General features: G+C 45.0%; 1 protein-coding gene across 1 annotated transcript in view; it reads left to right on the top strand.

Annotated features, from left to right (window-relative positions):
* LOC121289681 (protein CC2D2B-like) overlaps positions 1-25,789 on the top strand; it is a 365,202-nt gene that overhangs the window by 202,149 nt on the left and 137,264 nt on the right. Inside the window, exons 33-38 of the mRNA XM_041209305.1 lie at positions 5,134-5,229; positions 5,328-5,492; positions 5,672-5,698; positions 5,810-6,013; positions 23,583-23,672; positions 23,996-24,109. Coding sequence (XP_041065239.1) covers positions 5,134-5,229; positions 5,328-5,492; positions 5,672-5,698; positions 5,810-6,013; positions 23,583-23,672; positions 23,996-24,109 — 696 coding nt within the window. The remainder of the gene's footprint in view (positions 1-5,133; positions 5,230-5,327; positions 5,493-5,671; positions 5,699-5,809; positions 6,014-23,582; positions 23,673-23,995; positions 24,110-25,789) is intronic.

Below are 25,789 nucleotides of genomic sequence, written 5' to 3'. Positions count from 1 at the left end.
TAGCCTTTGGCCCTCTATTCACCACATTTCTGCAGTTGCTGATTTTTCAATCATACTCTAACCTCCAACTTTTATGGCATAATGCCCACTAAAAGCTTTTATTTCACCCTTGTTGCTCCCCCAAATGCAGCCCTCAAATTCTGCCCTCTTGCGTCCTACGGTTGCTGACTTGAATGGATATAGTAGACAATGGTTCAGCTATTCACCACCAGATCTGGCTGGACCACTTAGTGGAATATCGGATCTTGCTCTTAACTTGCAGAGGGGCATGCAAATTACCTCATGCATGCAGAAGAGGCTACCCTCATGAGAGAGTCTACCAGCAGAGGTTCAACTGCCTCCAACTGTCCAAGCTGCAGTGTTAGCAAAGACTGCGCCTCTCCAGGGAGGCCAAAATTGATCTGTGCAACATGCTGCATGATGAGCTGAGACCCATTGAGGTTAATGGACACCCAGCCCTTAGGAGGGAAAAATTAATGAGACACTTGCAAAAGAGGTTGGGACATGCTTATATATAGATGTTTCTTATGACCCTTACCACCTTTTGAAACCATGCCAATAAAGCCTTACCTTTATGCAACTATGTTGTTGCCTCCTTCATTTTGCATTCCATCACCCAGCACCCAGGTGCACATCACACATTGGCAATATTGAAGTGTTCACCAAAAGTCCATTGCTTCCAACCCTTCCAGGCTATAGATGAAGTGCCAAAGGGTAATAGGAATTGGACAGAAATGTAGCAACACTACATTAATTCTTTTTTAGATGGCATAACAAATGTAAGGCTTAATGTCTACACACTGTCTTCACCTGGAAACCCCAATTACAGCTAAGTGCAATTCTTACTTATCTCACATGTTCCTACATGGTGCTCCACCTGCACTCACAGCTGACATGGGGGCAGGTTGCTGATCTTATTGCATGGTAGTTTGGGATGACCCTGGCAGCCCGTCTTCTGGCTGCCGGAGTCCTGAAGGGCCTGTAGTTACAGCTACTCAAGACACTGATGTCACTGGCAGAGGGGCTGGGAATTTGCTGTCCTTTCCAGGAGTGCCCTTAAAGCCCCAACATGCAGAACAGCCGCTCCTCCTCCCTTTCAAGGCACACTTGTATCTTCCTGCTGACGTGAGAAGAACAAGAACCTGATGGAGACTTCAGGCGCTTTGTCCCCCACTTGCCTTGTCACTGCTGCATAGAGCTGATGGACAAGGCCAATGGCATGCAGGTCTATGTGCATCTTTGGCATCCACTAGTTGGTTTGCTGGATCTGGCTCTCCATGAGAGTTACCAATCTCTCCATGGAGTAAACCATGCTCATATTTGCCATAGACATGGCAGAACTCATGGCCTGGACAGACTATTCCATAGTCCATGCATGGGTGTGCATAGCACCTGGCAGTCCTGCCAGATGTCTCACTGCAGAGGAATGTCATCAGCCTGGGTCTGATTAGCTTAGCCCCCCACAGTCCTCCAACTGTCAGTGGTGTTGACTGCCATAGCCTCCATCAGCTGCTCAGGTGGTTCAATGCAATGCTTGTAGTATAAGGGTGTTTGCATAGCAATGGTTAATGTGGGATTGGAGAACAGCACTACCCACAGTGTGACGTAAACAATCACATGACAAGAGACCTGCACACAAAGCAGACATGTTAGAACATGGAACAGACATGATCTAGAAACTTGTGTAGAAGTAAGCATGGAGTTAGCTCATAGTATGGTTTAAGGGCTTCCCATTGTGTCATTTCAACTATCCCTATCAACTATCCAGTGGTGGACACATGAACACTATACCTCATGTGTGTGCCGGGTGCACCCTTGTGCCTCAAATTTATTCACCCAATCTCTTGCTCTGACACTCCTGCTTTGCCATCAATGAGAAAGTGGCCCTGCGCTTTCAAGGTCTCCTCCTCCAATGGGGTCAGGATGGACAGAGACAACACCCCTCGGCTGGTCTTGCACCTTTCCCTTGTGCTATGTGCTATCTTCTCCTGTAAGCACAAAAAAGAACACTACTAGTTTCCACAAGGAGTCAAACACAACACCTATGCTGATGGCAGGCCAGAGGCAGGCACATGAATACCTCCCACATGCGGCTACACTCGAGGGACCTGGTGGGGGTCAGAAATGATTGACAGATGCTTCTCACCAAAACACAGCCATGTCCTGGCTGCATACATTACTGCCTGACCCTTTTATAAGATCATTGGAAATAGGAACGGAAGTAGCCTATTTGACCCATTGAGCCTGATTCGCCATTCAATTAGATCATGGTTGATCTGGCTGTGGTCTCAATTCCACTTTCCTCTCTACCCCTATAATCATTGACTCTCTTGTCTATCAAAAATCTATCTAACTCTGCCTTGAATATTTTAATGACACAGCCTCCACTGCTTTCTGTGGAAGAGAATTCCAAAGACGAACGGTGTTGAGAGAAAAATTCTTCCTCATCCATATCTTAAACCTTTTGTTTTAAATTCCCCCCAAATTTGAAATTTCCCCATGAGAGGAACATCCTCTCAGCATCTACACTGTCAAATCCCTTCAGAACCTTAGATGTTTCAATAATATCACCTCTCATTCTTCTAAACTCTAACGAGTATAGGCCCAGTCTGCTCAACCATTCCTCATAAGACAACATTTCACCCCAGGAATCAGGCTAGTGAACATTCTCTGATCTAGGGTACCTTTGCCACTGACTGGGTGATCACTTCACCTCCACCAAAAGCAGCCTCTTGTATTGTTAAATGTAAGCTGCAAGGGCAAAGAGGCATTGTGTACTCACCTTGGCAGACTGAATGTGGTAATGGATGCATTTGCAGTGCTGGGTTATTTGGGTAATGCCATGGCTGCTGATCTCCTCTGCAATCTCTGTCCTGGCTTTCCTGTTCAGACAGGCTGGTCTCCTCCTCCTTCCGTCCCTGAAAAACAGGACTGCCCTTGCAGTCTGGAGTAGATCCTTTAGAGAGGCATTGCTGAATCATAGGGCTACACAAGGTCTTCCATCTGCCATTGTGGCTGCTGGTTTCTGTTCAGTTCCCTGATCACAAGCTAAGAAGGCATTAGCTTTTGGATGTAAGGTTGGCAGGCTGTAGCTTCTGGATGGAACATAGTCAGGATGTAGCTCCTAGATGGAACACAGTCAGGCTGTAGCTCCTAGATGGAACACAGTCAGGCTGTAGTTCCTAGATGGAACACAGTTAATATGTAGTCCTGGATGGGACACAATCAGGCTATAGCTCCTGGATGCAAGGTTGGCACACTGTAGCTCCTGGATGGAGTATGCATGCTGTAACTTTTGGATGGAGGCTGGCAGGTTCCAGTTCCTAGATGAAATAAATGCTGGTAGATGCTGGAATTGCAGCCCGTTAAATGTTGTGCCAGCACCTGCCACAGTGTAAGCTGTCACTACCTCACTGCCTGCCTCTGCACTGTAAGTAGATTACACCATGTCTCGCCACTCTTAATTGGCCGGCCGCCAATGGCATCACGTGCAGCTGGCTATTCAATGCTCAAGCAGAAGTGGCACCTGCTTCTATCCCAGCATTTGGACCCGCAGCCTAGCTGCAAAATCTAGCCCCCTGTTTCCACTTCTGTAATATCACTCGGCTCCACCTCTTCCTCAACTCATCTGCCGTTGAAATCCTCAATAATTTCTAGACATGACTATTCCAATGCATTCCTTGCTGGCATCCCACATTCTACCCTCCATAAATTTGAGGTCATCCAGAACTCTGCTACTCATGTCCTTGCACCAAGTCTTGTTTATCCACCAGCCCTTTGTTTACTGACCTACATAGGCTTGTAGTTAAGTAATGCCTCAATTTTAAAATTCTCATCTACGTTTTAAGTTCATCCATGGCCTCACCCCTCCCTATTTCTATAATCATCTTTGGTCTCAACTCTCAGAGATATCCACATTCTTCTGATTCTGGCCTCTTGAACATCTCTGATTTTAGTTGCTGCACCATTGGTGGCTGTGCCTTTAGTTGCCTAGGGTCCAAGCTCTGGAATTCCATCCTTAAATCTCTCCATCTCTTTTTGCTCCTTTAAGACACTGCTTAAAACCTACCACTTTGGCTAAGCTTTTTGCCACCTGCCATACTATGACCTATGTGGCTTGTTATCAAATTTGGCTACATAATGCTCCTCTGAAGCACTTTGGGATATTTTATTATTTTAAAGGCTTAATGTAAAGTCAAGTTTGAATTACATTCCCCGCAAATCGAGTTTCCATGATCTTTTGTATTAGTTTAAAAAGCATTACATTTAGGTTTGTCAATTATGATTAAATGTATTCCTGGAGGTTTCATCACAACTTGTCCTCACACTCGAGCCATTAGTTGGCCAACACATCCAATCTTGTGACGCTCTGCCTTCCTACACCAATTGGAAATTAAAGACACATTACCTAATTGGATGATCTGTGTATATCAGCCAAGCAGCCTTTTTTCCCCATTTTCAATATTTTTATATCTGGTAAAGAGAAATGTTCAAAGAAAATGACAAAAGGCCTATCTTTTTTTAATATCCTTATGATTTTTCTCCAGAGTTATACAGAGCTGTGACTTGGAGATTGATCTTCAATTCCTGGAGACTCCAGGCCAATCCTGGAAGGTTGGCAACCCTAGTTACATTTAAAGCCAGCCCCATCCATGATTGCAATAGTGATTGCAGACTGGGGGCATCTCAACAGTGCACTCTCGAATAGCTTACAATCACTGACTGCAGCTTCTGGATTTCTGCATTATTCTGTGCATGTGCGAACTCCTGAAGTTGCTATCAGCTTCAATGGAGTAATGATGGTATTCTGCTGATAGTTTGGCCATCATTGCCAAGGCAAAATCTGGGCCAGCAAAATGTGGCTAATCTGTAATTGAAAAATTAACTTTTGAAAATAAAATATTTTGATGATTCTAAACAGAAGAACCTACTGCATATGAAAGAAATACATGTCAATTCCTTTTTAATCAACTCAATTCATCAATTCCATTCCATTAAAAATTCTGCCTTAAACAACTTTATAGTATTACAGTTGAAAAATGTTATCTAGATTTTGTTTTCTGGAATATCTGACCTGTTCTGATTTTGACACAATGAATAAACAAATAATTGAATTACTATCTTTGATCATAGAGTCACTGCTTTGAGACTTGCAACCTTAAGCCACATGTCAAGCATTGGCTGGGATCCATTGCTATTCCATTCAATACAGTACTCGAGCAAACAAAGGTATTAGTATTGGCTACATTTGAATGATTACAAAGTAGCACTTGCCTAAACATTGTATCTTTGAAAGTGTTGGGTTTTTTTGTTTGTGTTATGGCTAGGTCAATGGTACTTTCAGATTAGACACCCCACCAATGTTACTAGGATACGCTTGGAAGAAAATAGAGGCAGACTCTTGTGAGCAATTTTATGAATTTGGACTTGCAGAAAGCTCACTTTTAACAATCTTTATAACTCTGGAACCTCAGATTTCTTGTTCCGATATTGTAAGTCCTAAATTTATGTCAAATTAATTTTCAATTCAACCTAAAAATATTATTATTCAATTATTAGTCCATTAAATTAATAAATTTGTGGTATATGCAATTGATGATTTGACTGGGTATTTTGCCGTGGTATGTTACAATGATAAGTAACTTTTCTAAACATGTACTCTTTGTTTTAGGAAGATAAACAACTGCCTCTCTGGCAGGTTAGTACTTCATTTAGAAAGTGGATATTTGCTCATTTCTATCTTACTTTATATCAAAATAATAATACAGTAAGTGGCTTATAATATTATTATCTCTTCTTCCCTTTTTAGTTGGAAACAATAGAAGATGAAGCAATATTGCATATGGCACATACATTTCAAAGGGAGTTTCATAATCTTTACCCAAAGCGAAGAATCGTTGTCAGTATGATTGACACAGAATGCAGAGTTGGGATTGTTACAAGATATATCAGACCACTTTGTCCACCACAAGAATTACTTGATGCATTTTCTGAAAATCCGGAAGCAACATTTGTATGCCAAATTTTAGTTATTTGTATGAATCATAAAGAAACTAACAAAACACAAGGTCAATAATACTCAGTAGTGCAGAACAAGAGATCTCAGATTAGAAAAATAATCCCCTGACCTCTACCATGCTTGCCAACCTCACCCTCTGCCACCCATGGCTTGGCACTTTCTCTTCCCTGCGTCCTGAGCGACTCCCTTGATGATATAAAATCCTATCTGTGTTCCACAGGCAACCGGCAGGTCTTGACTGACAGCTACTCCCTGAAATATTACCTCACCTCTCCCCGCACCCATTCTCCCAGTACCTCATGAACAATACTCTCAGAAAACATTGAAAAAGCTGACCTAATTTTATTGGGTTGCACAATAATATTCCTGAAGATTCATGGCCCTATTCCCAGCCTCAAAAAGTAGTAGAGAAGGAAACTGACTTGTGCCTGTGGACATGTGAGCGCAATCTTGATTACAGACTACAGACAGCCAGTTTTAAGTCCAATTAGTGATTACCCTCAGAGCATAAGGTAAAAAAGATTGAAGTGGCATTCCTTGATGCGAGAGATAGGAACAAATTCGATTCTCTGCTTCAGACTCTGTGGCCTGATATCTATGAAGCGATGGGCAGGAGTGGCAGAATCTAATAGCGGGGGGTGAACACGCAGCATCCTGGGACAGGTAGGAATACCCAATTTCAATGGGAATGTCTCATTAGCATTTTACTTCTGGGTTTCACATCTACAATACAGAGAAATGGGAGTGATGCAACAATGCAGAATACATTTTCCGCTCAGGCTCATGTGAAAATGAAATGGAGGGGATTTGTATGGTTAAATTGTTAAAGAAGACCCAAGAAGATGAATCATGAGTGTAAGGAGAGAAAGACTGCCCCACAATTTTCCAATATATCTCTAAATGTGCTGCCACAGGCACTGAGGCACAGGAGGGAGCTGCTGTTTGCAGCCTGTCGAAAGAAGAAGCCTGCTGTCACCATCAAGAAGGCTAGTCTTGAGGTGGCAGAAGAGGTCAGCAGTTGCACTGTTAATTAGAATTCATGGATTCAGTGCCACAAGTGGTTCAATGATCTGTCTAAATCAGGAAAGGTGAGGAGTATTCACCAAGATCCTGCACTGTACTTCCACTCATTTTGTCTTGTCAGTCCTATTCCATTCAAAGGACGCTTCACCCTCATCATGACAAATCACACCAAATGAATGCACCTACTCTCACCCTAATTCCCTTGGCATACTCACTTCCCATTTTCTCCCTCTGCCACTGCCAGTAAAGACAATCCACATCTTGTCTCATTTGACTTCAGTCACCTTAACCACTGCCATCGCACATTTTGAAATTTCACTATTAGGATAATCCTTAAAAGCATGTCACTCACCTACCTTTTCCATGAGCTGGATTTTATGGGACATTCTGTGTTCCCTGCGCCCCAGGCTGAAGTCAGTTGGGAATCTGTCCACGAAAAAGCTGCCTGTCCCGAAGCCATTTAAGATTTGGCAGGACAATCTTCAGTTCCCATTTAGGGAAGAAGTCCCACCACAGAGAGTTGCTGGCCAATCTGATTGGCTGGTAGGTCTGTAGTCCCAGCAGCGCCAGGTTCAAGTGGTGGCCATTGCTTGGACTACATGCAGTCCCCAAAGAAAAATACTTAAGTCAGACTTAAGTTATGTCTGGGTTATCGTCGGGACCAGGTTGACAGGCCTCAGTGAAGGAGATGAAGGGGCGGGAGTTAAGTTTGAGAGGCCATGGGGGAGGGTTAAAGTGGGGTAATGACCTTGGGGGTTGTGCCTCCGATGGGCACAGGGGACTCCCAAAGGAGGTCCCACTGCCCAACAGCGACCCATTCAATAAAATCTGCCAGGCTACCCACTGGGCATGGATTGACCACATAAGGGGCACCAGTAGGCCCAAGGGCTGGCAGGCATCCTAACGTGTGCCCACTGACAATTAAGAGGCCTAAGGCCCTTAATCAATTAATTAAGTCTGATTTTTTGCTGCCTGTTCAACCATTCAGCTGGCGAGTGGGCAAAAAGGCCAAGTGGCCTTTGGATTTTTTATGAAACCTCATCCATAGGCGGGATGAGGTTTCCAACAGGAATTAAAAATAAAATAAAAATGTTGAAATCTCATTTATAACATGCCCCAGCTCATGTGAGGGGACATGTTTTTAGTGTTTTTAAAGCATTTATTTACTTTTTAAAAAATCTTCATCTCCAAGGCAGCTCTGTGTCTGAAGGGCACAGTATGTGCACCCGTGTGCATGCGCAAACTCCCATGCTTGCCCTCCTCCCTCCACCCCTCCAACACACCCAGGCAGCGCTGAGACTCCCAGCATGCAATTCAGTCCAATTGCAGGCAGTGGTTGGTTTCACGATTGCTCCCGGGCCCGCCCAATGAGGTAAAAATCCTGCCCCTGTCTTCTTATTCATTCATGTGATGTCAGCGTCACTGGCTAGGCCAGCATTTATTGCCCATCCCTAATTGCTCTTGAGAAGGTGGTGGTGAGCTGCCTTCTTGAAACACTACAGTCCATGTGGTGTAGGTACATCCAGGATTTCGACCCAGTGACAGTGAAGTAATGATGATATATTTTCAAGTCAGGTGAGTGGCTTGGAGGGGAACTTCCAGGTGGCAATGCTCCCATGTGACTGCTGTCCTTGTCCTTCTAGATCGTAGTGGTCGTGGATTTAGGGATGCTTTCTAAGGAGCCTCGGTGAGTTTCTACAGTGCATTCTTGTAGATGGTACACACTGCTCCCATTTTGCATCAGTGGGGAAGGAGTGAATGTTTGTGGGGTGTCAATCAAGCAGGCTGCTTTGTCCTGGATGGTGTCAGGCCTCTTGAGTGTCTGACTTGTGCCTTGTAAATGGTTGACAATCTTTGGGGAGGAAGGAGGTTAGTTACTTGCCACAGGATTCCTATCCTCTGGCCAGCTCCAGTAGCCACAGTATTTATATGGTTCGTCCAGTTCGATTTCTGGTCAATGGTAGCCCCTAGGATGTTGATAACAGGGGATTCAGTGAAGGTAATGCAATTGAACAGCAAGGGGCGATGGTTAGATTCTCATGGTTACTTATATGGTCACTGTCATGACATGTCTCCGGGTTCATCTGCAGGAGGTCTCCCTCTAGGAAGCTGCAAAGGTTGATGACTACCTGCTGTGTCATCCATAACCCCCTAATATTCTGTTCCTTCAACATGCCAAAGAAACTGACCATGTAAGTAACCACTAATCTGAATTTCTTTGCTTTCCTTCCAAGTTGCAACAAGAGATGTATCAAGGGTCTTGCAGTCAGCAGCATACAAATGCAGCAGACAGGCAATGGATGGATTATCTTGGAGGACCAACAGGTGTATAATTTTGTGCTGAAGACAGTAAGACTGAGCAAGAACTGGGATCACATTTCTGGCAGGCTTCCACAGGTGCAGGTAACCACAGATTACATGCACATGGCAATCAAAACAGTACTGATCTGGACACTAATCATACCGTCAGACTTGTCATTGTTCTGCGATCTGCTGAAAGTGAACTTGCTTTATTGATCATTTTTTTAGTTCACTCATTGGATGGGCATTGCCAGTATTTATTTCCAATCCCTATATACCCTTCAGAATGTATAGATGAATACAACTGAGTACATTGCTAGCCATTTCAGAGGACAGTTAAGAATTTTTCCCATTGCTATGGGTCTAAAGTCACATATCGGCCAGATTAGGTAAGGATGGCAGAGCTCCTTCTCTAGTGGATGTTAGTAAACCAAGTGGGTGTTTACAACAATCAGCTAGATTCATGGTCACTAGCTTTTAATTTCAGATGCATTATCTCCACCATGGAAGGTGGGCCAAGGTAATGTTTTTGCCCCATTTGTTTGTCTGTCTGTCTGTAAACAATCTATTTCAAAAAGTAATGGACAGATTTCAACAAAACTTGGTACATGGAAAGCATATGACCCAAGGAAGAACTCATTAGTTTTTGGCAAAGATGCAGATCCAGGTCCTGGAATTTTTTTTAAAGAATCCATTAACATTGGGAAATAGGACAAACTGACTTTTTTGGGAATGCTGTGGGTTCTCTTTTTAGAATAGTGTTTGTTTTAGATGTTGATGATTGTCTCAGCTGCTGTGGTGAAATTTGTTCCAGCTGTCAAAATGTGAGCAGAACTTTCAGAACAAGTTGTTGAACGTGGATTGTCCTAAAGCTTTCTCAGTGAGATGAAAGCTTTTAATTAAAAGATCTCTTTATTTCAGCTTTGTAGTTACAGAGCATCAATCCAGGCAGAGAAAAGCCTCAAGAAAGAGTATGTATAATAACGTTGAGTTAACAGTGTGGCGGAGATATGTGTTCTACTGAGTGCCCTCTTCACTTGTTTCAACAACTGAATATTACATTCCCCAGCTGTGTTATTAATATCAAAGCCTGTAATTTAATACCTGAGCTAGGAAGAATTGCAGTGTTCCAGAGTACAATTAATGTTTGAGTATGTGGGGTTGCATCTGTCAATGGAGCCTGTTATTCTTCTTATTTGACTGCAGGTAACACTGCACACCAAACCCCCAGGCTTGTCAAAACTTGACAAGAAGCAGGAGCCTTACTAGTGCTTTGTGTTACTAAGCTGTATAACTTTAGCCAGATGTATGTATATCCAAACTCTGTTAAGAGGGTGGGATAGAGAGGATGGTCCCAATGTGGTGGGAAGTTAAAAAAAATCATCTGCTCACAACAATCCAGATCAATTAATTGCCCTCAATCCCTGACTCTTTTTTTCTCAAGTTAATTTGGTCCCAATTTTTTTAGCAATTATAAGTGCCAAGATTCCAGCCTCTAAACAACTTTGAAACTAGTGTCAAAAATACTTTCAAAAACAATAGTGTGCAATTCATATGGAGTGTTATTAGATATTTGCATCATTTAAAGGCACACTGCACTAGATATTTAACCCCCAAGTATGGGTGGTTCGTCGCGGGTGGGTTAGGTAATTAGTTAAGGTAATTAGCCATAGTTCACTGTGATCACAGGCATCTCTGTTAGAGAGAGACAAGTTGTTATATAGCTTCAGGGGCACCACTTCACATCAAGCAAGGGGCAAGGCAAAGAATTGGCCTCTATGGACTACCACAGCTGGTACATAGATTGAACCCATACCATTGGCATCATTCTGCTACACACCCTAGTCAACTGAGCTAACTGGGCGCAACATGAATGGGTTAAAAATATCAAATAGGCAAATCCAACCCCAACTTGCTCACCTCCAATGCACCCACTTCCAGTTTCAATGGAGGTGAGTTTGTGTGCGGCTAAGTAACCCAACCTCAAGTGGCAGTCTTTCAAAATAACATGTTAATGAGGGTACTTCTCTCAACTTTTGGCTGCAATTAAAATTAATGCCTTTAGTGTGGGTTTTCTGGAACTAAGTTAAATGACCAGCTGTCCCAATATGAGTAAAGGCTCATTGCTCACAACTGCTTTCCCAGTTTTCTCTGGTAAATCACTTGCTGAGAGTTCTTGGAGTCACAAACATATTGCTAAAGTTTGGAAGTGTTCACATTGTTACGATTGTGGTAGAGACCAGTAATTTTGTTTTTAAATAAGAAGAAATCCAAAATCCCAGTTGTTTACTGGAAGAATGAAACCACAATATTTAACAGTTTAAAATAAAATAATTTTTACTATATTAAATACTGGTCTGAATCTTGCGTTCTGAGTTCGGGTGCGTGTCCGACCTGAATGCACGTGAAATTGCAGGAAAAGACATTGGCATGCGTCCCGATGTCATCGTGCACGCATGCAATATTGAAGTCGGCAGGCACGCGTGGGAGTCGGAGCAGTGCCCACTGACAATTAAAGGCCAATTAAGGTCATTATAAAGCCAGTTGGCCGTGATTTTATATTGCCCATGTGATTTTAACCTTGACGCAAGGGCAAAACAGGTGGATGGAATTCACGTTTTAATCTTTTCCTCACCCACGGGCGGGATAAAAGGCCCCTGGAGCAGCAGCATTTTCTCTCTCTTTGCCAGTTCTTTGCTGTGTAAGTACAGAGCCGTCCTGGGGTTTCTTAGCATCTCATTTGAATGTCAAGCTTGCCTTTCAGCATCTCAGGTCCTCATCTTGCTTGGAAGGTTCCCCTGAGTACTGCAGCAAAGTGGTCCTTCATTTTCAAGGCACTGGTCCTCTACATCCCATCTAATGGGGATAGTGTATTCCGCTGGTGGAATCTCCTCTGAGGAGGAAAAGAGGGGCAGGAGGGAGAGGAGGCCAGGTGGATGCGGGCAGCATCCCAGGGACAGACCTTTAAGAGGAAGGGCACAGGCTCACTTGGTGCCAGGCCAGCAGGGAGGCCAAGGCAGGAGGGTACACTGAAAACGCCACTACCCAGCATCTAGAGTGTTCAGGCAGTGCTCCAACTACCTCCAGATGTCCGAGGTGCAGTATTGCAGGAGACTCCGCCTTCCACAGGGACACCATGACAGCAATATGTCACATGATAGGTCCAACTGTGTGGGTGGGCAACCCATGCTGGCAGCTTTGAAGGTCACAGTGGCCCTCAACCTCTATGCCTCCGGTTGTTTCAGGGCTCAGTGGACTCTGTATGGCATTTCTGAATCAGCTGCACACAGTTGCATCAAGCTCATGACTGATGCTATCTTTAGACATGTCTGCATGTTCATCCACTTCTAGACAGATGACGTGAGCCAGGCAGAGAGAGCACGAGGCTTCACGGCGATGGCTGGGTTCCCCCGTGTCCAGGGGTGTAATGGATTGCACTAAAGTGGCCATCAAGGCACCAGCAGGTGAGCCTGGAGCTTTCATAAACAGAAAGGGGTTCCACTCAATGAATGTTCAGATCATCTGTGACCACAAGACACAGGTTCTCCAAGTTTGCACCTGTTATCCTGGGAGCTCACGTGATGCTTACGTCTTGAGGCACTCAAAGGTACCAAGGCTGTTTGTGACTCCTGCACGAGTGGATGGATGGTTCCTGGGTGACAAGGGCTATCCCTTGATGAGGTGGCTGATGACCCCAATCTGTTACCCAAGAACTGAGGCCGAAGAAAGATACAGCAGGAGTCATACCTCCACAAGGGCAGTGGTGGAAAGGACCATTGGGCTGCTGACGATGTGCTTCAGATGCCTAGACCAGTCAGGGGGAGCATTGCAGTATCCTCCAGAGTGTGTCTCCCTCATAGTCATCGCATGCTGCGTCCTGCACAACCTGGCTCTGGCAAGGGGGAACCCACTGGAGGCTGAAGAAAGCAAGGCAACTCCACAAACCATGGAGGCTGACTCAAGTGATGGCACAGAGGAAGAGCCTGGGGAGGCACAGGGTGAGGACCTGGAGGCAGAGGACAGGAACCATCATGGAGGCAGGGATACCGGGGATGCTTTGATCCAGCAAACCTTCTACCAGGCAACCAAGGCATCGATGCCTCTTCAAGCCAATGGCGCTGTCTCCTTTGCTAACAATCAGTAAATGAGTACGTCAGCACCACACAATGGCACACTTTTACAAGTCTATGCTGTATCTGGCACCTATTCATACCATCCAACCAACTCAGCCCATTTAAGTCAAATAAATGTTTACGTTACTTCACATGAATGAACAAAGAGCAAATAAAGCGTCCATCCTTAACACAAGAGTCAAAATAATTAATGCAAAAATGTCACCCGTGACATGCCCCTGTAGTGCTAAGGTGCCTTCAACTTACGTCTGCGGGTGCTGTGTCTTGGTGCCCTCCCCCTCACTGACAGTGGCGTTGGACGTAGCCTGTTGACCTGGTGGTCTTGATGACCTTAGCGATCATCCTCTGGCCGCCAGAGCCTGAGCGGGCTCCAGCTGGAGGGTACTTCCAGCCCCATGGCTGGCCACTCCTCAGTCATTGTGGTATCATCAGGTGCAATGGACACTGGCAGAGGGGTGGAGGAGCTGGTGTCCTTTTCCAGAGCGCCCTGAGAAAAAGCCATAGAGATGACAGGCAGCTCGTCTGCCAGTGAGAGGTGATTTTGCACCTCCCTGCTCACCATTGATGGATGGGGACATAGCAGGCTGACTAGGTGCCTCATTCATCCCTCACACTGGCAATGAATTCCTGAGGTCACTGCCTGTGTGAGGGCTTGCAGGTCCAAGTGCAACCCCAAGAACCCCTGAGTCTGCCCCTGAAGCTGCCTCTCCATGAGAGCCGCCACTCTCTAAATGGAGGAGGTGTGCGCTCATTGTTAAGGGTCAATTCAGAACTCATGCTATGCATGGACGCCTCCATGACGGAGATCATGGCATATAGACCCTCATGAATCTCTGCCAGTTCTCCCCATTCATCCCGCTGGACATCCAGCATCTGCTGCCCAACGGGCGACTCCAGAGTCTCATCATCTGCTTCAGATGCAACATCATCCTGGTCTCCAGTTGTGCTTCCACTGTCTGCTCCCTGGGACCTCTATGCCTCTTGCCAGCTCCTCATGCAAGTGTAATGTGTCCTCACCAGTGTGCATTAACTACGGAGCTGAATAACTAATGCCCACCAATGTGTGAGTATTTGCGCTGGTGCCTGGTTCAGAGAGATGGTGTGACACTGGTGCAAGTGTGATGTCTTCCTCTCAGCTCAATGGGGGGTCCTCAGGGTTGATGGTGGCTCCTGTGGATGGCACATCTGCAGGAAGAAGGCAAAAGATCAGTACATTCAATTATCAAAGTTCATTATGCATGCTAGGCAGGCTGAGGAGACATTTGAGACCAGCTGCATGGTGCCATCTGAATTGGAGCTTCAATGGATTCTGGCTATGACTGTTCAGTTTCTGATGAGAGGAGCCTTTTATGTTTCCAGTACCCACCACACATGCATCTGTCACCTGCACTCTTACCTTCATTTGAGACCCCTGCCCCATCGTGATCTGAGAAGCGAGCTGGCTGGTGGCATTCCAGCTTCAGTGCATTGCCTTCATGCTTCATGAGGATGCACAGATTTGGCACTCCTCCACCCATTCTGTGGTGGTCCACGGCGTTATGACTCCTCTTCTCCTGACAGGGAAAAATAGCCTCATTATAGCTCCGCCTCCCTGAAGGTCCTTTCCTGGTCCCACCCACTCTCCTCGAGGGCATTCGGCAGGCCGTATCACTGTGGCATATCTCGCCCTGCAATGCACTGAGGCCAGTCGTGCTGACATCCAAGCCTTGGTAGGGCAGGCTTAAGTGTCAGTTCGCATACACTCTTAGATCCCTGAATGTTTTGAGCAACGGGCACCTGACAAAAGTTCTCTGCACAGATCCATGTCATTTCTGCACTTAACCTTGCTGACCGCAGCAGATCATTGAACCTTTTGCAGCACTGAAGCCATGTGCGGCACACCACATCGTGCCCACTGACCTGGGCAGCCATCTCTGTGCAGGCCTTCTTGGTCAGGTGAGGCGGCTTCTCTTGCCATCCCTGGACATTAGGATACGCTTCCTGGCACTGACCTCATTGACCAGCACCCCCAGGCACTCATCTGAGAAAGGCGGGAGGGGGGGCAGAGTTCCCACCGACTTGCCCTCTCGCCTTCCATGACCACCAGGTGCTGAGGCCATGACTGCACACCAGGACATTTGTTGGATTGCTTCCAAACAGCTCTCTCAGCCTCCCCCACAACTCCTGTCAGAGAGTTGTCGCTTTCATTCTTTTGAACACACCACCGGGTCCCCATTTGATGAGGAGCCCGACGTGTTCCCACCCCCGCACACGGAAAACATATCTGGCAGTTGTGTTTCACGCTGGCCTTAATTGTCCACGCAGTGTAAGGTCATTTCATAGCCTGAACTCGGCCAGGAGTGGGTTTTACATCCACTTCCGGCCACACCGACTTCAGGCGCACCCCGAGGGTAAAATTCAGGCCGCTATCTGTGTTAATCACGTTTATTCTAAAACCCAAAGTCAACATTAGTTAAACAAGAATTAACAGGCAAATTGTGGTCAATTAAAAATTTTAAATTACATATGAAATGACAGTTCAGCTAAACAGATCTGACTCAGCAGTTTCCTCAGCATATAGGCCATAAAATTAACTCGCAAAGTCCTTCAAAACTTTGCCTTCTACACAAAGAATTTCAGCTCCTCTTCTAGGATGTAACCTGATTCCCAGGCAACAGTAAATTACAACCAACCCAAGTTCCACAGACACACGTCTGCAGAACCTCCTGAACTTGGTCTGGATGGCACAGATACACCAATGTTATCTTCAAATAATAGAAATAGCTGTAGCTATTGTACCTTGCTTATTCTTACCTTCTGGATCTAGCCTCTGTATTTGTCAGCTTGCCTGTCTTGTACAACCAGACTCATCAACTTCTGTGCTTGGATTGATCTGTTTCATTCAGTTTCATTCTTCCTAGAAGTTTTGGTTTCCAACTGCAATTTCAGTTTTAGTTTCCTTACAAACTGGGAGGGTCAGTTTCCTTTCTTCATTTCTCTTTTCAATTTCCCTTTTCAGTCAGAGTCCATCTCAAAAAATACAAGCTTTGCAACCATGGATTCCATCACAATGCATAAAACTTCAGGATGGATGATATCATGGCAGTTTTAGGTAGATCACAGACAAGGAAAACAGTTGCCATCCAAAGCATCAAGGTCAAGCTGTGATGAGAGTAGTGAACAACAGAGAGGGTTACAACAGTAATCGAGCAACAGAGGGGTCGAGTTTTCAGGAGGCACTGCCGACCTACCAAAGTGTGCAGACAGAAGCTCAGCTTCCTTGACCTCTCTGAAGAGCAATGATTCTTGAGGCTTACAGTGGCTTGATAGGCGGTCACAGACATTGCAGCTTCCTGGAAGAGTTACTTCCTGCTGGATCTGATGGTCATGCATTGCCAGTTGCTGTGAAAGTCACCACTTGCTTCATATTTTTTGCTTTTAATTCCTTCCAGGGCACACCTCTGGTGCGCGTTCCACAGTTTGTCATTGATTGTATATATGTGACAATTCATGAACCACCAGATCAACCAGGATTATTTATCAACTCTAAGAGATATTTTACATCAACGTGCAGCCGGTGTGCCACCACAAGAAAAGATTGTGCGTCAGATTACCTGGGCACTGTCATAATACTTTCAACCTACAGTAGTCCAAGATCCCTAACCCATTTTTATCCACAAACTGATTTTGGGTAACTGTTAGGATATACCCTTCAAACCTGGCTGTAATATCTGTGCGGAACCCCACTAATGAACGCCAAAAGCGGTACAATGACGTGTCATCAAGCAAGCCACTGGAATTCTCAGATGTGCATCAGCTGCCTATACAGATATAAAGGCACCTTTAACACTTGTCAGTTAGTATTTCTAGAATGATTATGGTATGTTGCATTCTACACAACGTTGTGCAGCAGAGAGGAATAGAACTGGAACGGGAACAAGGCACTCATCAGTCAACATTTGATGATAATTCCCATGAAAAAGACAAGGATTAAGAGGAGGAAGATAAAGATGATGCATCCAAGGCCACAACAGCTGCCCACATTGCTGCTCAGGATCCCTAGTATCTCAAAGTTAGTTAGTCACTCACACTGGATGAAAGTATCTATTACATCACATTCCCTGTAACCTACCCTCAACACTCACCCAATGCAGTCCTGTAACCAACTATATATCCATTGTGTGCCCTCTAATTGATTTAATCAATTCTTGTCTTCAGATTCATCACTACGCAACTGAAAAGTTAAATTGACAATTAGTATGCAAGAATTGGCAACTCTAGGAAGTGATATAAATTAATAAGTTTTATGTGGGGTGATAGCAAAAGGAAACTTAATGATGCAACATTTTAGCAACAAACATATATGTCTACCTGTGGTGAATTAAAATATTTTTCTTCTTCCTTTGCCTATTGCTCCTTTATGTTGCAACCACTGTAGATTAAGCAGAAATAGGCAGAGGCATGTTGCTCAGTTGCCTGCTCTGACGATTGAGATGTTCTTGACTAATTACCTTTGGGTGTAGGAGCCAGTTAGGACCCGATTAAAGATCCTTTCACCTGCACTTGAGCACTTGACTGTGACGTGGGATTGTGTTGACTGCAGATAGAACTTGAGTGTCCCTTTTGCCATCATCCATCTCTTTTGCCAGCAGCACATTACTACTATCTCTCTGCTGAGCAGAGTAGATCAGTGAGGCTCTGGAAAGCCATGAACAAGATTTCTGTCATTCAGTTTAAGGTGAAAGACATGCTGGCGTCCAAAATTACCATGTCTGCAGTTATGGCCTGCATGGACTGATTTGATAGGTGCAATTGAAGTTCCACAGCGTGGCCACTCTCTCCATGACAGACATTCTTGCAATGGCCTGATCATCAAATCACCAAATGTTTGAACTGGTCTCATACAGTCTCTTCTATTGTAGACGATGTGTGTGACAGGTCTTCCTGTACATTGCAGATTTGCTGCTGCCCCTCAATAATTCTCCTTTTCATCGATGATCCTTGCAGTTCACCATCTGTGTCCAACTGAGTAGAGCTTGGAAAGTGTTACAATGCCAGGCTAGACCCCTAAATTTTGCTTCGATCCGGCTAGGGACTAGTAACCAGCGTTTGAAGTAGACAAAATTTGATCTCCGGTGTGCCTATTAAGAGAATACAGCCACAAGATTTCATGGTTTCCAACAAACAGAAGAAATTTTTTACCATACAAGAGTCAACAAAGCAAACAGTCAATGCTATCTATCTTATACTCTAACATATGGAATTAATATAAGGTAAACATGAATTAACAGGCAAACTGTGGTTGAACACACCACAATCTGACATTAAATAGCAGACCCTGAATTTGGCAGCAACCCACCTAGGTGTCAGGCATTACTGTAAGTCACAACAATTCTTTAAAACTCTGTCTTCCTCACAAGGAATTTCAACTCCTTTGTTTTGACAATATAGCTTCTAATTTCTCTCAACAACTGTTCTAACTCAAACTACCCCAATGACTGCTCACCTCTCCATTACTCAATTTCTTCTCATGAGACTGAGTCTCACTGGATTCACAAGGCAGCGTACCAGCATCTAATCATCAGCACAATCCTAGCTTCTAGCTGCTCTAAGCAGAACCTCACTGCTCATGGGCCTTTGCCCCAACTGCCAGCTTCACTGAGCTTCAATCTCCCCAGCTGCACTGAGCAAATACTGCTCTTGGACTTTCCTGAGCCCCAAGTCTCAGCTGCAGGGACTACCAATGGCCCCAGAGCTTCTCTGATCTCTCAGCTGCACAGAGCCAATGGCAGCACTTCAGCTGCATTGAGCTGAACCTCTTCTTCATCACCTCTTTTTTCTCTTAACTGACCTGCCATATGGGCTTGTTTTTGTGCCATACAACCCCGGTCCCGTGATTGAGTTTTTGTGTCCACTTGAGTAGATTGTCCTTGTGCATGCATCAGAACTCCAGGGAATGCTTGGTGTTGTAGTTTTCTGCATCTGCCTGAAAAACCCACAAACCCTGCAAGACCAATTCCCTCACAAGAGGCATGTGCACACCATTGTGGAATGTCCACAACGGCACCTGCCACCAGTATCTGCTCATGCTCACTTGTGAACTGTGAGTCACTAGGTGAAAACTCAAGCCATTATCTCAGAAGGCCCGCTGAAGTGTGAGAATTCGTACAGGTGCCTGGTAGTATGGTACATCAGAAGAACATAATCACAAAAGATAAAGGGAGGAATCATCTCAGATTTGCATTAAGTGCGCTAGTGGACAGGAAAAGGGACATTTCACCCGCTGGCCACAATGCGGGTTTTCACACCGTATCGTCCCAGTCAGTTCTGTGGAAGGGTCATGAGGACTCGAAACGTCAACTCTTTTCTTCTCCGCCGAAGCTGCCAGACCTGCTGAGTTTTTCCAGGTAATTCTGTTTTTGTTTTGGATTTCCAGCATCCGCAGTTTTTTGTTTTTATTTCGTCCCAGTCCTGCCTCATTAGTCATGCATTCCTGGGAAACATGCCTATTTGCTGGTAGGTGGCCGCCGATTCACCTACTGTGTCATCACCTCTTCGCTTCCTCACGCCGGGTGCCACATTTAGGGCAGAATTTTGCCCTTGATGGGTGGGCGGGCGCGACTGACTTGGTGGCAGGCCCCGCTGCCATTTTACGTGGGCTGACCAATTAAGGCCCGCCTGACAGAAAGTGCTATGTCCTTCCTGTGCAGGCAGGGTGGAATCCCCAACTGTGGGAGTGCACTCTTTTGCGCACGCATGCAAAAGAGTGCACATCTCCCTGAGGCTGTGGTGAAAGTTCAAAAGTAGAAAAATATAAAAATCATTAACATGTCCCCCTCATGTGAAAATGTCACACGAGAGGGGACATGTTAATGAAGTACACAAAAACTTTAGTAAACTTTTTTAAAACTGAAATCAAACTTCATCCTGCCACTGGATGAGGTTTGTGAAAAAATCACTTACCCATCTGCCCATTGGGCCCGTGCGCCGAGCCAAAGTTTGCACGGGCCCCTCAAAATCCTGGTCAATTAATGGCCTTAACAATGGCGGGCACGCGTCGCACTGCATAGCGCGCCCGCCGACCAAAACATCGCGATGCCCCGCAGTGACGTCGGGAAGCTCGCGCGACATTTTAAGTGCTGACGTGCGGGCTCCACCACCCACACGTCAGCCAGAAGATTCAGTCCTTAAAGTGCAGTCACTCGCACACCTCTCAGTGCTTCTGGCCCAGAACTGCTGCACAGAGGACAAGGCCCCGAAAGGCAAGAAGATTGCAGCCCCCAAATTCATTGATGCATCCCTGTGATGCTTTCTGAACACTATTGGAGCTGGCCGTGATGTCCTTTACTCCTACTGTGGCCACAGGAGGTCCATCAATGTCACCATTCCAGCTTGGGAGGCAGTGTCAGTGGTAGTTGGGGCCAACACTATACAGAAGAGGCTCGCTATCCAGTGCAGAAAGAGGATGAATGATCTCATCTGTGCCACCAGGGTAAGGCAACCATCTCATCACTTTAAACTCACACACTCACAAGCCCATCACACATTCACTGGCATCTCATTCACTGCTGGCTCAAGGTACACCCTCACAACTCCATCTGGTTTCATTTCCTCTGGGGACTGCATCCTTGAGTGGCCTCACCCTCTTGAGGCCACTTGCACAGATCAACATGTGTCCCCACACACACCCTGGGGCAACCCCTTCCCCAATAATGCCTTAGCCCTGCAGTCCCTTCCCTTGCCTGAGGCCATTTCTCCCCTTTCCCCAAGCCAGCCATAGCCCTGCAACCATTGAAAAATCATCCCCACCTTACGGCTGGTCTCGTAAGTAGAGACCTGCCCATGAGCCCCCCTAAAAATGATGTGGTGATGACTGTGAAGCCTGTGCTGATGTTCATGAGTGCTGTCCAATGCAAGGTAGGCAAACAAGCCTCAAAGTCCGGAGTGAAGTGCAGCTTGCCAGGCGCACATCAATTATGTTCAACACGCCGACATGTCCGATGATCCAGCATGGGGGTATGATTCCAGCAAGCAAGGCTTATAATGAGATGTATTAAAATGAAGTTCCCAATGTGTGGAGAAGTGGAAAATTGTGAACTGGCTACACCGTGAAACCAATTTTTGGCCTTCCTGCCATATTGTCTGATCATGCCTGCCACGATGCCAACAGGCTCAGAAACTTCTGCCAATACGTGCAGAAGTTGGTCATATGGCCTGTTTGAGTCTGCTCCGCCATTCAATGAGATTGTGACTGACTTCAACTCTACTTTCCCATTCTATATCCATATCCCTTGGTTCCCTTAGTCCCCAAAAATCTATAAATCTCTGTCTTAATAGGTTGATAGCATGAAACTGTTCCCATTTATGGAAAGTTCAATATCCAGGGGGAAAGTGATTAAGATGATTGGCAAAAGAAGCAACACTGACATGAGGAAAAACCTCTCCATTAGTTGAACCCTGCCGTTCCAAAATTGATCTGTTTTTTCCTAGATTTTGTGTTCTGTTAAGCAATCCTCAATCCATGCTAATATATTACCTCCAATCCAATATGACCTAATCACCTGCTGTGTTGCACATTATTGAATGTCTCCTGAAAATACAAATATACTACATTCACTGGTCCCTCCTTTACTACCTTTCTAGTTACACAATCAAAAAAGTCTAATAGATTTGTCAAACACAATTTCGCTTTCATAAAACTGTGTTGACTCTGCCTGTTATGATACTCCTTCAGAAGGAATCAGATCTTCTGAGGAATCACTGTCATGAACATTGACAGAATGTTGCTCTTTGTGAAGTTGCTGGAGGAGCAAAGAAATGGATATGACCTGGCGTTGGTAATGTAGCAAAAGCCATCAGCATAATTATGCTTATCATTTTTCACTTGTTGCTGAAATTAAGTCAACATTACCGAATCTTGTATGAGATACATGTCAGAGGTATCTAATTCTTCACCAGACAGCTGTGGAGACCCAGCGTTGGATGTTCAGGAATGCAGAGACACCATTGATCTTCACTGCTTTTCCCTTGCAGCCATCAGCTGCATAATCTGTGCTGGGCCACCTCTAGTTTGCTCCCTTTCTGTTCTGTTTTATGCCTTCTTGAATGGGGAAGAACTGGCCTGTACGGGCATGTGATCACACAATGGATGCAGTGCATCTGGTGAAGGTGACTGTCAGGCATATGCATCACATTGCATAAGGAATGGTGTGAGTGACAGTGGTGGATGGATAAATGGGAATGTAAGGAAATTCATAAAAGTAAACAAGTATCCTTTAATCTTAAGTGTGTGTGAAGAGTGATGAGATGGAGTACACTTGACAAGACAAAATGAGAGGGCCTGCTTTACACTATAGCATATAGATGAATCTGCACCTGTACTCTCCTGACCAGGTCATCAAAGCACATCTGCGCTGGACTAAGGAATCTGACACAGTGTTTCAGCTACTAATCTCGTCAGCCACCTCCAACTACATCTTCACAGTGACAGTAGGATGTTTCTTCCTTCTATTGCTAGGAAGATTAGCTCCTTCTGACTTTGCCGTGCGCCCAGCAATACTTTAAGTGATGCGTTGTTAAATCAGATGAAGCCTTTAAGCATCCTGAGTCCATTTTTAAATTTTGTCATATCTTTGTACAAAATCCTAATTCCTTCAAATTCCATCTTTGAAGTCAAATTGAAGGATGTGCACCACACCTACTTGTGCATTGGTGACAAAAAATGCAGGAGTAAAATTATGAGATAGCCATGTTGAAATATTCAAAAGTGCCAAAACTTCATCTGGCCTGATTTTCTTCACTCCCCACCTTCCCACTCATCTCATCCTTTCCTCCTGCCAGTTTATAACTCTCATCTGAGTAATTGTTAACTCATATGTTTACTCATTTTGGAAATTATTAAGTTTTTGTAAAATATGTTGAGTTTATCATCATGATCACTATCTTACATTAATTGCTCTGACGAAATTTACTATATTTATTTATTAACTCCTAAATTAACAATACAATGAAAATCCTTTGGCAGCTATCAAAATAAATGGATAGTTACATTAGTCCTTACAAAAACAATTAATCTTTGTATTATATGAAATATTGCCAACACATATATAATCTTTTTCCCATTTTAGAATCTCATAGCTAGATTTGTGTCCTTGATTCCATACCTTCCAGATAACCTAGGTTTTTCAGATTCCTGCAATATTTGGCTGACATCACAGGCAAGTAGAACACTAGATATAAATGTTACATATTTTAAGAGGAAAAACATTATTTAATACTGTTCATAACTGTTACTTAATATATAACATATGAGGAGTAATGGTAGGAACCCAATGATGTTTTCACAATAAGGCTGTACATATGCTGTACTGTATAAATCTTTGTTATTTGTTCAAGGCCATTTGTTCTTCAGGTACAAGCTATCAATATCCAAAAGTGTAGGAATTTTAAGTGTTAGCAACTTGCACTTTAGTAATAGCTATGAACACATTAAGTTCAAGAATGACAAATAATAGCTTCAATTCTTTTTGTTTTCCTTCAGCAATTTCTTAATCTGATACTTGGAGGTAAAGAGGACCATGCAATCCTTCTTTGTAACTATTTCTTGTACATGCAAGTGAATGCTTTTGTACTGTTCGGAACCTCAATTCTTGATGTAAGTATGGTAATTATAAAGATTTATTTTGCTATCCAATTTCCAATTCATGTGCCTGTTCAAGACATGAAAGAGGGAAGAAAGTGAGAGCAAAGACAAATAAAAAGAAATGCAGAATCAAAGTTTCTTTTCACATGCTGGGCTGAATTTTACAGGGGACTGTGTTCTCCTTCCCCGCAGATAAAAAGTGGAGGAGAGCCCATCCACAATCCCAATGACTTCCCTATAGTAATTTAATGCCAGGAGCAACTTTCTCAGGACAGAGTCCTGCCTTAAAGAGCTACTAGCCAATCTGATTGGCCAGCAGCTCTATAGTCCTAGCAGTGCCACCAGGAACGGTGGCCACTGCTGAGACTACAGGCAGTCACCAATGCTGAGGAGTGCAAGTAAATCTGAGGTTGGTGAGCTCAGCGATGGTGATGAGGTGGGTGTGGGGACTGGGTTCAAGAGGCCAGGGGGGAGGGCCAAAAGGAGAGCTGGGGGGTGGTAAATGACCTGGGAAGGGTGCCTCTGATGGGCCCAGGGAGCCCTGAAATGAGGCTACCCCAACTTTGACTGACACAAGCACACACAGCTAAAGCTGCTGGGCTTCCTGCATGGTGTGGGCCTCCCCACCACGCTGGCTAAAATACTGATGGTGGGGGGATGAGGCCCTTAAATGGCCATTCATTGGCTACTTAAGGGCCTGAAACGGTCCAAGGACAGGCAGGCCACCTGACGCCTACCCCCGCCCCAGTAAAATCTCACACAGTTTGGCAGTGGGAAGACAACAACTTGATTTTGCAGCGAAGGCCCCCCACATTCAAACCTCCTGGGTAGCACAACATCTAGCTCTCTAATTTGATTCCATTCTTTTTAAAATAAACAAGTTGAAAGAAAACAAAACTATGGACGCTGGTGGTGGGCGTGATAGGTGGCATGTACGGACAATATGGCGCAATATGGCAGGAAGGCAGGCCGTGATTGTCCGCTCAGCCCGCCGATGGTGGGCAACATTTCCTGCCATCAGTCATTGGGAACCTCATTATAATACATCAGCATATCATTATCAGGTCATCCCACCGGGCTCTTGCCCTCCCTGGATTATCCAATGTGTTTCACAACAGCATAGAGGCAACATGCACTTGGCAGCCTGCACTTTGGGTGAACTGGAGGTGAGTGCACAGCAGTGTTCTGCAGAGCTCACCAGGGTCGCCTGTTACTTTGCAGGATTCAGGGGTGCCGGGGGCCATCACGCTTAACCAGGACAGATTCTGAGTACACCTATACTAACCATGTGTATCTCTCTTTCATCCTGCAGGAGGAGTACATCAGGATCATGGAGCCTGGTGACTAGTTGTATGCCTGATGGCCTACAGAGTGTGAAGAAGAGAGGAGAGAGCGACTGAGGCTCCTGGCTATGCAGAGGCAGGAGTAGCAACCTCAGGAACTCCCTCACATGCCGCCAAGAGCCACAGCTAGCAGTTGCAAGTCGGCACCTCGTGACACCCAAGGTATAGAGACGCCACCTTTATTCCTGCAGATGACCGAGAACCAATGTCACCAAACACAGCACATGTCTAGGGAACTGGTCGCTCACATATGCCATTTACTGTAGGATTTTGTGCCACGGGGACATGGAGGGAACCCACTTCCAGTGGCTGAGAAAGTGACTGCGATGCTCAATTTCTATGCCAGTGG

Source organism: Carcharodon carcharias, chromosome 17, assembly GCF_017639515.1.
Source record: "Carcharodon carcharias isolate sCarCar2 chromosome 17, sCarCar2.pri, whole genome shotgun sequence".
NCBI lineage: Eukaryota > Metazoa > Chordata > Chondrichthyes > Lamniformes > Lamnidae > Carcharodon > Carcharodon carcharias.
The sequence above is the reverse complement of the archived record's forward strand: the minus strand, read 5'-3'. Positions and strand labels throughout refer to the sequence as shown.